General features: G+C 49.1%; 1 protein-coding gene across 8 annotated transcripts in view; it reads right to left on the bottom strand.

The window, feature by feature from the left end:
* The window catches only part of SEMA5B (semaphorin 5B), a 116,267-nt gene extending 103,054 nt beyond the window's left edge, over positions 1 to 13,213 (bottom strand). The window contains exons 1-2 of one of the 8 annotated variants that reach the window (XM_016159372.2): positions 12,871 to 12,978; positions 9,259 to 9,509 (exon numbers count right to left, since the gene is read on the bottom strand). In XM_016159372.2, coding sequence (XP_016014858.2) covers positions 9,259 to 9,308 — 50 coding nt within the window. In that variant the 5' untranslated portion in view covers positions 9,309 to 9,509; positions 12,871 to 12,978. The other 7 variants (XM_016159370.2, XM_016159371.2, XM_016159376.2 and 4 more) reach the window with 7 other exon arrangements.
* Between the last annotated feature and the right edge of the window lie 876 nt (positions 13,214 to 14,089).

Here is a 14,089-nt window from a genome sequence, read left to right as displayed (position 1 = left end):
AAAATACATACAGATTTGTAAATGGCCAGCACAACATAAGTTCTCAGTAAACTCTAAGTAATCCTCATAATACTCCATCCTCTTCTGCAAATTGCTCAGAGTCTTGGGGCTTCTTCCTTCCCCCGCATCTTTCAGACCCACTCCTTCTGCCCCATCCCAATGGCCTCGCTAAGGCTGGGCCCAGTCTCAGACCTCACCCCCCCACCCTTCCCACGGGCCTCCCTCTCCCCCACCACATCAGCTTACCAGTCTACTCTGCAGAACGACTGGTTTGTTTGGTACCCTTAGGCCCCAGGCACTTTTCCAGGCGACCTACTTTACTAAAAGGAACTCATTTAATTCAATTCCCATGATCACCCGCTGAAGTAGGTACTATTACTATGGCCACTTTACAGATGATAAAACTGAGCCTCAGAGAGGAGGAACAATTTGCCCACAGTCACCCTGCAACTAAATGGTAGACCCAGACTTCAAACCCAGGTCTGTGTGGCTCTAGACTCCTTAGCAAAGCATCTGAGGCCTTCAGCACCTAGCACCCCTCCCTGCCCCCAATCTAGCCCAATTCATGCCCCGCACCTGTAGCCAGTCCAACCCCGATACACGCAGCTCACCTTCACATATGTGCTCACCCTCACCGAGTCAAAAGCAAGAACAGGGAAGAAAGAAGGAAAGACTTTAGGAGTGAGAGAAATTTGGGAAGGAGAGGAACCGGAAGGGGAAAGAGTGCTGAGAGGGAACTAACACGGTGTCCACCAACTTGGGGGACTTCCCTGGACAGCTCGACAGCACTGTCTCCGGCTCGGCTTCCGTCTTCTCCATTAGGGGGTGGCATTCTGTGGAAAGGAAGGAGTGAGAGGAGGCCCAAGAGGGAGGCTGGTGAAAGGACTGCAGAAGCTCCAGCTGCTCCAAATAAGTTCAAGCCACTTGGCCTGGCCACACATCCAGGGACTGAGAATATGCAAATGAGGCTGGGAACAGCTGTGGGGATCTCGCAGGAATCCTGACGGAATCCTGGCAAACATTAGAGGGGCTGGGAGGCCTCAGGCAGCTGTATGGTCCTCACTTCCAAAAAGGGGTCCGCGGCGGATTTTGCAGACCAGAGAGGGAAACTCGATGTGCCGCCTGAGAAAAATTCTTAAAGAGAGTATAAATGAAGGGTGGTGGGCACTTGTGAAAGACTACGGGCAAACTGTGTGTTCAGTAATAAAGTCCTGTCAGGCAAAGCTCATCTCCTCCGTTGACAGGGTCGCCAGGCTGGCAGACGAGGGAAATGAGGTTTACTCATGTAACTGATCTTGAAAACATCTGACAAGCTCTTCCTGAAACTGCGGTGTACAAGCTAGAGAAAGGAAGCTAGAAGGTGGTAGAAATAATGCGACATGTAACTGGTCGCACGATCGTACCCGAGGGTACTTACCAGGGAATCAAACATCTTGGAGGGAAGAATCCAGGTACATGTTGAAATGCACTAAACCTATCCCACCATATGCAACATCTTATCAAACCCTTAGATAAATATGTGGGAAGCATGTGAAGCTAGGAGCATCTGCTGGATGTCAAACATACTGGATGTCAGAGACAAGATCCCAAACATCTTAATCAGCTGAAGTGATGTACTGAACTTAGATAAGATAAAATGAATTAGGAAAAAATGTTCAAACAGAAGAACAAAAAAAGCTGTGTCTCCCTCGAAACTCATATGTTCAAGTTTTAATCCCCCGTACTTTATTTGGAGATAGGGTTGTTGCATATGTAATGAGTTAAGATGAGGTCATCCTGGAGTAGGGTGGGTCCCTACTCCAGTATGTCTAGTGTCCTTATAAAAAGAAATGTGGACACAGACAGGCACACAGGGAGAGTGCCATGCAAAGATGAAGGCAGATATCCAGGTAATGCTTCTTTAAACCAAGGGAAGCCAAAGATTGTCAGTAAGCCACCACAAGCTAGGGGAGAGGAATGGAACGGATTCTCCCTTATATTCTCCAGAAGGAACCACCCTGCCAACACCTTGATCTCGGACTCCTTGCCTCTAAGACTGTGAGACAATACACTTCTGTTGTTAAAGCCATCAGTTTTCAGTACTTTGTTATGGCAGCCCTAGCAAACTAATACAAGCACAAGGACAAAATTGGAGGATGTGGCTGCGTAACAGATCATGTTAAAGAGACCTGGAGGTATTGGTTGGCTGTAAGCTCAGTAAAAGGATAAGGGCCACGTCGTTGCCAAAAATAGCCAGGGCAGAACTGAGGCTGCATTAATAGAAAGTGTGGCACCTGGACCAATGAGGGTGTGCTGGTCCAGCATTACCTGGAAGGTCAGATTTGGTCCTGATGTCCTCACTTTAAGACAAGTAGGAGGATGTTCAGAGTCCTGTGCCCAGAGGTAATGAGATAAGTCAGAGGAGGACTAACGGAAGTGGGGAAGAGGTGCAAGGCAATTGGTGTCCAATGTTTCAAAAGCTGTGGCAAGGACATGACTGAGTTTACCTGGAATGGCCAAATAGAAGAAGAGATGGAGTCCACAGGGGGAGACTTCAGAGAAACATAAGAACTTTCTATTATACACTGTTAACCAAAAATCGAATAGGCCTCTCTGTGGGGAGGTGAGCTTTCTCTCTCTGAGAAACTCAAGACTCCACCAGCTGACCACTGAGGAGGGACCTGTATATGTGCTCCAGTGTCTTGCAGCATCAAGAAGGGCCCACTCACATTCCCCACCTGGCTTGATACCAGCAATTCAGACTTCTCTCCCATTTAAAGTTAGATGCTATCGTGAGGTATTTTGGCCCTAAGTCCTTTCATTGATGGCTTGAGCAGATAAAATTGCATGCTGAGGGCAGTGAGTCTAGATTCATAGTTTGGAGAGACCTGGGTCCACTCGCCTGCTCATGCTCACAAGGACAGGTACCCAGGACAATGACGGGTGGGAAGAAAAGTGGCTCTGACTCTCCACTGTCTAGGGATGGAGGGAACTGGCAGTCCAAAAGCTAACTGACTCCTCACTTGAGAGAGCACCATGCTGATGGGTGCCGTGAAGGAATGCGAAGGAGCCTATACCCAGGCATCTCTTCCAGGGGTTTGGGAAGATAAGCCTCTATAAGGGAGGCAACTCTGATGCTAATAAGATGACACTTCCCACGGTGACCTGATACTACAATAAGCATCTACATGAGCTCCACTACTTCATTTAATCCTCCCTTAAACTAGACCTCCTCCTGGATTTCTAACAGGTTCTGGCAGTGCTGATGTTGCTGGTCAGGAACCTCACTTTAAGAACCACTGTTCTAGAGCAATCAGGAAAGGAAGTGGTTTCCTCCAGACTCAGAACCACACAGAGAAAGAGGTGTGCTACCAGATCAATCGTTTGTCTCAGGGCAGGAGGGCCCCAACAGCATCTCAGGCAGCAGGACTGCCAGCCAGGGCTGCTTCACTAGACTCATCTGGATGGGAAGATGCTCATTCTAAAAAAAATCTAGCTTCCCGTATTTTCCATTTCAAAGTCTCCTGGTTCTCCCAGGCTGACAAGCTATGTTCTCTTCTACAGGAGGTTCTGCTTCTTCTGCAGTCAGCCAACATGACCTCCGGTATTCTTGCCCTCTCTAAACAGACAGGCTGCTTTCACCAGACCTTTTGTAACTGGGTTTCCCAACCTCCTCATGATGCTAGATGCCCTCCATGGAACACACTTGAGATGGTCAGGGTACCTCTAAAACCCACATCCAGAAATGAGGACATAATGACAAGGGAGAACGCAATCTGGATCCTGCTCTTCTCTTAGTGGCATGTAAAATAATGTTGTCATGAGCATCCTCCATAACCCTGTCAGCTCCTCTGAAGCCTGCACACAGTTAAACCCCTCAGATCTTTTTCTCAGGATCTGTAGCCAAATCAAGTCTGCCCCACCCCCACTCCCTTATGAACTTGAGTAATTAATTTCTGCAATCTAAATGTGACTTTCCATCTGCCCCTGTTAAATTTCATCTTGTTGGTTTAAACTCAGCATTCCAGTCTGTTGAGATCACTTTGAATATTTATTCTGTCTTTTGTAGGAGCTGCCCATCACAGCCTTGTCATCAACAAATTTGATAAGCTCGCTTACTCTAGTTTCATCCAAGTCATGGATAAAAATGTGAAGCTTCATTTTTCAGAATCTCACCTGCCACAAGTCCTCTTCTCCTTTAGAATCCCTAATCATATGATCATAATTCCCCAAATCAGACTTCCTACAGTCGAGGGAAGGTCTCTGGGCATGTCATTTCTTTCTTTGGCTGTTACTAATGCCAGGCTGACGTGGTCTAAGCGCTGACATTTCACCACCTAGTTCTTGGTCATGGTCAGGACCAAATCAGAAGGACAATTTGGTTGCTATTTCTTTACCTTCTGCGCAATGACTATGTTACAGAAACAAGAACACAAAAATGTATCCAATCCTCCACTTTATACAGTATCTGATATCCAACAAAAGTCAGGCTGCCTATTTCCCCATCATTACTATAGCATGCCTCCCTGGCAGCTTTATATTCCAGACTGGGAAAGTAGCATCCAAATTCTTCCGACTGGGTGGAGAAGCTGTCATGGGGATATGTCATAACTTGGACCTGCTTAGCTGCAAGGCATGCTGGGATCTTGGCAGCTGGTCAGTGAAGAGGCAAGAAATGTTTTCTGGGGTGGGATCCCTGGAGAAAGAGGTGAGAACAGATTGAGGATACGGAAAGGAAAAGAGGGACTTAATGAATAGCATCCCCATTCTTCTGCCATTCATATGTAAGAAGTGCCCTTATTCAGCGGGAGAAAGGCACAGTACATGTCCATGGCATGCCAATGGAGCATTTGTGAACAACTTGTTGACACCATGAGCCAAGGATGGAGAATGGTACATGAAGTAGTTAAGTGTGTAGACTCTGAAGCCAGACAGTCTAGATTTACATTCCAGCTCTACTAGTTATTAGCTGTGTGACCTTGGTCAAATTGTTTTTCTCTCTCTCAAGGTTTCAGTTTCCTCATGTGCAAAGTGGAGACAAAAAATAATACATGCACATAAGGCACATGAGGATTAAAAGAGATAATGCATGTACAAAGTTTGGCAGAGTGTCTGGTACATAGTAACAGCTCAATAAATAATAGCTGTTATTATGGAACAATGGCTTGAAGGCTCTGAGTGCTGATAGTTCCAGGGCTGGAGGTATTAAGAGGAAAAGGCTAAGAGGTGAAAGAAAAATTAAACATGCTGGAGGTTAACGGCAGCAGAGTTATGGAGCTTACCTGAGGGGCAAAGCAGCAATTTGCGGAACTGACCTGAAGGTGAAGCCTAGGCACAAAGCTACAGCAAGTATTCCGACCTTCAGTGTCAGGGAGGGCAAAGCAGCCAGTTTGAAACTTCAGTGAAAATGGTTTGTTTTTTCAGTTCTAAACACAATTTTTTTTTTATTGCTATAAGACGTCAGTCAAAAATTGTCTACACAGTCCTTGTAAAAAAGAAGCAATAATATTCCACTTCTAGAAATCTGTTCCAAGGAAATAATCATCAATAGGCACAAAGATTTATATACAAAGATGTTCACTGCATCATTATTTATAGTAGTAAAAATGATTTACAACCTAGATGTCCAACCCACAGGGGAGTCATTAAATAAATTATGGCACATCCATATGATGGCATACCGGGCAGCCATTAAAAAGCCCATTTAAGACCTGGAGAAATTATCACAATATGTTATTAAATGAAAAAGGCTGATTACAAAAGAGGACAGACAATATAATCACAATTTTGTTGCATATATATCTAGAAGGAAACACTCAAAAATGAACAAATGTGTATTACTTTTATACATACTTTTTAAGACAAAATAACCACAAAGAAGTTACACTAGAAAGAAGCTTCCACAGTCAGCTTACAATAGAAAGCCATTAAATTCAGAACACAGAAACATAAACAGTAGCTATAATCTGAACGTCAGGAGCTATAGCTGGTACCTACTGAAAGGACCTGGCTGTTTGGAAGGGCTGAGGGTGAAGAGATTCTACATGCCATTGGCGTGAGGCCAGGTGGAGCATGGGAAAAATTTAGGTCAGTGGCTCTCCACCATGCTGCGTATTAGAAGCTAAAAAAATACCAAGGCCTACATTCACCCTCAGGGATTCTGACTTCCTTAAGGTCTAGGATGGGTCGGGCCATCTATATTTTTTCAAAGCTCTTTGAGCGATTCTAATAGGAACCAGTGAATTAGTATTGAGCTAGGCCAAGTTACTGTTATCTGTATACAGAGAACACTTGAGCCTTGCTCTCTAGACTGAGCCCAGCATGTGAAGGGAGACTCATTCTGGAAGGTAAAGAGAAGCTGAAAGAGAGCAGGCGGCCCCAAGGCACTTAGTCTATATAGAAAAATGACCTTGGGGGACATTCATAGAAGTGCTCCTTACAGCTGGCCTATTTGGGGGCTTTTGCCACAAGGCCACTGCTCTCTGCTTAGACGCGTGATTGGGCCAGCCGACTCCATGAACTGCAAGTGCAGGTGGCTCAACAACAAGGGGAAGGGAAGGAAACCAGGATCCTGGGTAACCTAAAGGGACCTGACTCTGCAGAAGCCAGAGCTAATGGTATTTTCCTCTTCTGTCCTGCTTTTGAGCAGAAACACATGCTGGCCTACAGAGCCATGCATGAACCTTAAAGGGAATCTAGTTTGGATGGATGAGGCCATTCAAAGGCTCCTAGTTTCCTCCGGGGGCCTGGTGAGAGGGAGAAGTAGAAGGAATAGGCCAGCTAGAAACAAAAGTTTGTATTAAAAGATAAGATCTTCTCCAGTCTCTCGCTACAGGTGTAGAGTTACTCAAGGCACCAAAACAAGGGAAAGAAGAGGCCTGAGTTAGGAGCTTTACCCATGGGATCCATCCGTCCCTGAATAATTAAGAGCCAACTGCAGCTCTTTTGTACTCCTTAAAGTGGGGCTCCTGGGTGGCCTTTGGAACAATACCCAGGGCAGTATAGAGGGAGTTTTGGCTCAGGTGGACCAGTAGGGTTGGCAAGTAGGGGTGGATCTAAATTGCTGCCCCACCAGCCATTTCCTGGAGTTTTCTCCCTAGGGGCAACCTCACATCAAATCTGGCAAAAGAACAGAGTTGCAGACAATCCAAACTGCTAGGTGATCAAACCCTCACACAGCTTTGCATCTATGTTTATACATGGATGTATGTGAATATATTGACATATACATACATCTATATATATAGCAATATACAGCAGATTTACCTTCCAAATGATGCTTGGCTCAGGCAGAGACTAAAGGGAGGAGGATGTGACTGGCAATTGGGTGGGTTAGCAATAGTGGGGTTAGATGATAGCGCAAAACTAGCCTAAGACTAAATATCCCCCACAAATAGTACACACACAAAAAGAGAATAAGCCACTCCTGGAAAATCAAGAAATGGCTGTGATCTCCATTCGAAACCACTGACCTCAAGAGCCAGAAAGGGCCTTCAGGTTCATCTGACACCTCGTTTTCACAGATGGGGAGTCTGGATTTGGCAGAAGCACTCCAGTGGGGAAGGCTCCCTCAGCTCTAACCTAGCCTCCTCCTTGGGGAATTTAAACCTATCTTCTCTAATTCGATCTCGGAGGACTGGCAGAACAGATGGTCGCCAGCCATCTTCCAGTACCAACCCTTCCTATCACAGAAGAGGCCAGCCAGAGATATTCTTGGTTCAAATGTAAAGATATTCAGATAATACTGACAAGGCTTCAAATTCAAACATGTTCCAGGTGCAAGTCTGATTAAGTCATCCTTAATAAACGCAGATCAATGAGGGCAGTGTCATGGTGGGACTCAGCACACATAGCATTGCCTTTAAAGCTTTTATTTGCTCAAGGAAAAGCCCAATGAAATCTTTGTCCTCCTGTTTCAAGTCAGAGAATGGAGGAGGATGAGCAGCCCAACTGTCGAGAAACGTGCTCAAGGTCAAACTCTCCCAAGCTCAGTCTCTATCCCAATGGTCCCTCCTCCGGCTTTCCCCACTGTGCCCAGCAGGAAATTAGATAGGAAAACTTCTTTTTTTCTTTTTTTTCCACTCCAAAGCTACCAAGTATAGCATTTTCTCGCTGGCAAGCCCCCAACTAATGTCAGAATTAAAAAGTGCATTCTGCAAGGTTTGGTTTTCATCTCTCATGTGCACTAAAGCAGAAGAAAGGGAAAGTGACATGGCGGAGCCAAAAAACATTCATACCCCTATCTTCCCTCTTGGAACTCTGCTCCTAGCTAGAACTTTCCCCTGCCACTTTCTAGCATTCAAGTCTGTTATAAGGGGAATTTCTTCAGAAAGAAAGTCTTAGAAAGGATTCCTCTATCGGGGACAAGGAATGGCTTACACAGAGATCTCCGTCCACCTCACCGATCAAGGAGCATCTCCTCAGCTGAAACAGATGTCACCAAACCAAAAGTCAGAGAGAGGGAAGAATAGCACTATGCTAGGGAAATCCAGGCGTTGTCCACACATGCTATTTAAAAAAATGCTCATTTAGTCAATTCAATGCAACTCCATTAATCAAGACACTAGCTTTGGCCTCTTATCATGCATTTAAGACTAAATTAGTTAGGTTTAATATACATTTAATACCAACTTAGTGATGGCTAAACTCAAATGCAAAGATCCAAATGTGAAGAAACCCCATTCTGGTAACTATTTCCGGCACACCATACACACACAAAGTCATCAGCTGACAAAGATAGGCTAGTAATCAAGGACTGGATGAGGCAAAGGATGGTCCCAGGACCCACTGGGGTTCAGACCCTGAAGTATAAGCAACCAACACTCCCTCCCAATCATTCTCTTCCCCAGATCGCCAGGCGCCTGTCTGCTTCTTTCCACTCTGTAGGTATTAGGCAGGTGTTTAACCCCACTTGATGAACGAGGCATCTGAGGCATGGGGAGGGGACTTGGAATAAGAATAACTAGCCCTCTCAGCCCTCCCCTCAACCCCTAGCCCAAGTCCTTTGGATAACTCCACATTAGCTGTCAGGTCACCCAGACAAACCCACAGGAAACAACAGCAACAACAACAACATGACAGTAAATTCCACCACAGAAGTTGAGGCAATGCTAGTAATTGTGTTCTCCCAGTCATGCCGATTGACCTACATCCAGGGAGATCAGAGACATGTCTCGTCTACTGTTGCATCCATAGCTTCTAGCAGTCCCTGGCACATGGCAGGTGCTCAGTAAATGACGAACATGTGAGTTTACTGCCACCGTTGCTCTTATTTATTACCTTGCACCCAGGCAATAACAAAGCCAACACTTGAGGTCCACGGGGAACATCCGACTCCTGGGAATATGGCTGGTAGGGCGCCAGAGGTCATCTGGGAGTCTTTTAAGACAGCGTGATCAGTTAACAAGCACTTCTCATTTCAAATCTTGTCTTTGGTCCTCTGTGCCCATTTTATCACCTCAGTCCTCAATGAAAGTAGTGATTTGGTTGATTGTATGGTAGTGATCTGAGTTGCTATCTGTTGCCTTTCCCTGTGGGATAGAGGGGTGTGACCAAGATTAGGAACAGGAGTGTCATTATCAATGTTAAAAATGCTGAACCTGATAGCATTTTCTTCTCAAGTATACAAGATTCTCTATCCACTAGTCCTCAGGCTTGCTATGTTGCTCCTCCATAAGTGTCCGCTGTCCCTCTGCACTCTTGCTGGGGCTGCCCCTCCCCTTTTTAGACTCACACTTGACACTCATGACTTTCTGTATTTTCCTTGGGATCTCCAAACACCCCATGTGAGCTTTTAGTCTTTTCTCATCCAACTCTTACAAAAGGCTTTACTTTATTAGAGGAAGCAAAAAGCCATGATTGAATTTTTTCTTTAAAAAAATAAAATAAAATTGGCTTATACCCACTGGGTTCTGGGAATGGAGGTGGTGGGAGAAGGGGCAGGAGACCAGAATGCCAGTCCATGCTCTGCATCGGGAATCTTGTATTAGCCAACATGCAATGCTAGATTTCTGTAAGACAAGATGGTTCACTGAACTCAAGGAACTCATCAACTCACAGAAGAATCCTAGTGTGCCCTGAGAGTGACAATGAGCTGGGGCTCTATACCAGGTCAGAGGTAGAATCAGCCTGTGGGGTATTCTAACCAATCCCAAAGTACAGGGAAACATGAGAATATGTACACACAAAAGAAATGAGATCACTTCCTAGAATTGTAACTTCTTAATCAGTAGATATAGGGAGTCGGACTGCTCAAGGGCTGCACATTGGTTTTGCTTGGACCATTTTATCTGGCTAGTTTGAATACTCAATTGTCCCCAGGCTGGCCACTCTAATTGCCTGATCAGCACATTATCACCTGCCTGCCCTCTGTAAGCAATTTGAGTTTGTGACTCCTTTGACATGACCATCTCCAAGCCCTCTTTCAACTTTGAACCTCAATAAGAAGTAACTAACAGAGAAGATTTCGAACAAGCCAGGAAGGGTACCCCAAAACAGAAAAGCTTCTGCGATTCCTCCAATCTAACTGAGAGGTGGCAATCCACAGAGCCAGGCTGGACCTCTTGGCTTCTCTGCCCTTCTGTTCTGGCTCTAGAAGTGAAAAGGCAGCCCCTCGCTGTCCTTCCCTTCTCCTGTTCTACCCTCTCTATACAGACAGCTGGTGGGGAAGGGGGCAGAATCAACAAGCCTCGCTCTTGGTCATCAAGCTTTCTTTACCTAGTCCTCTCCTAAGCCCTAGGTCACCATTTGGCACCAAGCCCTTGCTGCCTTGTACTGCCTGTGCATTTTTCTGTTAATGTTCTCCCTCTCCATACCCACAAGCTGGTGAATTTAGCAGCCTCTGGGGGCATGGTCTTGGCCCTGTATCTACCCACATCTAGGATGGTACATTGCACACACTGAGTGCTTAAGAAGTATTTGATGTCCACAGTGATGATAATGCTCGAAAGAGAACAGAGATAGAAGATCTGCCATCCCTTCCTGAACTGATGGTGGTAGCTGTTGCTTTGCAGAAAGAATTGCCTACCCCCACACATACATACACCTTTCCCAATCTGGCATAACCAGAGGCAGCCCTTCTTCTTAAGTAGTTCCCCCAAAACAGTTCTTTCTGCCCTAGCCTGATGGAGTGGCAAACTCCCCCTCTCTCTTTGATATTTTATCCCCTTCCTCCTCCATTGGGTACTGGAGGTTTTTTCCAAGCTCCTTCTTAATCCGTCCCCCTTTTCCCAGTGAGATACAGTTCTCAGGCTCAAGTTCTTCTCTGCCCCTTCCTCAAGGTCATCTATCCTGGTTCAGAAAATGTGAGAGGCCACTTTTGAATATTAAGAAGAAATGGTGAGGATGGGAGGGGGCAGGGTTGAAGAAAAGGAATGGAAAAGAATAGCCTGAAAGATGAAGGAAAGTGGAGGAGAGGGACTGGGAGGCGGTCCTGGAGAGCGCTGGAGAGATGAGCCTTAGCCTAAGGAGCAAAATGAGGCCTGTGTGTGTGTGTGTGTGTGTGTGTGTGTGTGTCTGGAGGGGGGGGGAGATGATGTCTGAGAAATGTAGGAGATTGGATTCTCTGGGGGCTCAGGGGAAAATATTCCGGGTGGGGCCAGAGACGGTAGGTCGTGTTGGGGTCTAGACACAGGCAAGCTTCCAACGCCCAATCCCAGTTGTGTTGGCTTGGCCAGAGGGCCGGAAAGGAGCACATCCCGAGGGCGGGCGGCCCCTCCCCGCTCCCGCCGCTCTGTTCCCACCACCGAGAGCCCAGAGAGGATCGCGGGGTGAGGCACAGTCCAGCGGTTGTCTCTTCTATTCAAACTGCCGTACCACCGCAGCCGGGCGGGGCCGGGCGTGCGGAACGACCCAAGGACGGTGCACGGGAGGAGGAGGAGGAGGAGGCAAGAAAGGCGCTTCAGGTGGCTCCTCCTCGTAGTTTAAAGTTTGAGGAAGGCGAAGGAGCCGACTCCATCCTCCCTCTGCCGCCGCCCCGCGGCTCAGCTCGGCCGGGTCGCCTCAGCCTCGCCCTCTTTCTTGGCGGGTCCAGCGCCCTTTTCCCTCTGGCCTCTCATCGCGCTCGGGTCCTAGGATCCCCTCTCCAGTCTCCATCCCTCCCTGTTCCCGCGCGCTCTCCGCTCCCCCCCTACGAGCTGGATCTCCCGCACGACGTGAGCGGAAAGTGAATAGGCAGCCCCAACCACAAAGACAAATTACCATGAGAAAAATAAATCAGGAAATCGCCGTTCGCGTCCCGGTTCCCGCCGCCGCACCCCTCTCCACCCGCCGAGACCCGAACGCGGGGCTCCCGCCCCGCTGCGTCTGGGGCCTGGCAGGGCAGAGTTTGGGCTCCGCAGGGCCCTGGCAGGGCAGGGGGTCAGGGATGAATCTGGGCAGCGGCGGAACCAGCACGTCCGCGACCGAGAGATTTCACACTCCGCGCTGGCCATGCGTTCCCACGCGCCTCGCCACCCGCACTCTCCCTCCACCGGGTTTACTCGCGGGCCCTCTGAGCCTCCATCTCGGCGCCAGCCTCAGCGTCTCCGCCCTGATCTCTCCCAGCCTTTCATTCGACTGTCTCCTCCTCCAGGCCGGGGCTCCAGGTCCTCATCGGGGCTGCAGCCCAGACGCGCAGACCACCGCCGGACAAAGGCCGCGCGCAGCCGGACCCGGAGCGAACGGGAGACGGGAAAGCGGCCGCGCCAAGGTGCCCAAGCCGAGGTGGCAGCGGGCGGCGGAAGCCCGAGGACCTCCTCGCCTCCCGCCCGCAGCCTCCACTACCTGGTTCCAACTTGCCAGAGCCCTCAGACCCCTACGCGTCTCCAATCCCTCTGCCCATCGAGTTGCTGAAGTTTGCAACTTGCAGTCCCAGCCGGCGCGAGGGAAGCGCCCGAGGCTCCCGGGACTCACCTCCGGGCTGCAGGCGCAGGTGCCCAGTTCCCGGTGACTCCCGGTTCCCAGAGCGGCGGAAGCGAACCAGGAGGGCTGGCGGCGGGGCTGTGAATGGGGCGGCCGCGCAGGAAAGGTCCCCGTACCTCGGCTCGGCACTCCGGTGCAGTCCCCACCCGGGCCCGCGTCCGCCTCGCTCGGGTTCCTCCCGCAGCTGCTGGACGCGCGGCCGACCCGCCCGGCTCCGCGGAGCTGGGTTCTGCCAGCGGTCCTCGCGCTCCAACTAGCTCCCGACCCGGCGCGCGGGTGAGAGCCGGGAGGAGGAGACCTGAGGAGCTGGAGCGAGGGAGGGAGGGAGAGGCGGTGGGGGAGGAGTTGAGAGCCGGGGGAGAGAAGGAGGGGAGCAGGAGCGAAAAGGAGGAGGGGGTGGTGGGGACCTGCCGCTGCGGGCGCTTCACCCGCCAGTCCAGAAGCGCGCGCAGGAGCGCGAGGGGGCGCCCTGCACCTCCACGTCTCCAGCTCCGCCAGACTCCCGCCGGGTGCTGCCATGTGTGTGTTACCCAGAGGGTGGACAGAAGTCTCGCTCTGCAATCGGCTTTCGAGCGGCAAGACCCCGGGCACTTGTTACTTTTTGCCACATCCTGCCTTACAGTCCTCAGTAACCCGCATCTCGAACCTGACTTCCTCCTGGAGTCAGCGCACTTGAACCTTGCCCACCAAACCCTTGGGGCCTGAGGAAATCCTCCCTTCCACCCGGCTACCAAATCCCCCAGCCCTGTTAGCTAGGGAAGATCTTCATGCTTGTGGATTTGAAGCGGGAAAGAACTGCGAACAGCACAGGAGAAATCTGGCAAAACTGCAGTTGAAGGGAGTGGGACGAGGCTGCTGGGCCAGACCGGAAAACCAGAATGGGCCAGATTAAGGTTCACTTTGCAAGCCGCACGACCTTGAGTGAACCTCCCCAAGCCTCGGTTTCCTCAGCTGTAAACTAAGGTTGGTAATGCTCTACAGAACGATTCGAAGACTAAGTCAGTTAAATAATAACAGGAGCGTTGGGAGGGCATCCAAGAGATTAGTGATCCAGGGAGACAGTGAGACCTCTGAGCTGAGGAGGGCAGCTTAGCGAGATCACACCGAGCAGGGCTGCATTGTTGACAAGTTTAATGTCTAGTGTTTCTGGTGGGAAGAAAGCGGAGGGAAAGACAGAAGAGGGGACCAGCTTCAAATCCTCTGTGCCCGG

Source organism: Rousettus aegyptiacus, unplaced genomic scaffold (genome assembly GCF_014176215.1).
Source record: "Rousettus aegyptiacus isolate mRouAeg1 unplaced genomic scaffold, mRouAeg1.p scaffold_m13_p_4, whole genome shotgun sequence".
Lineage (NCBI taxonomy): Eukaryota > Metazoa > Chordata > Mammalia > Chiroptera > Pteropodidae > Rousettus > Rousettus aegyptiacus.
This window is presented reverse-complemented; position numbering and strand designations above follow the sequence as displayed.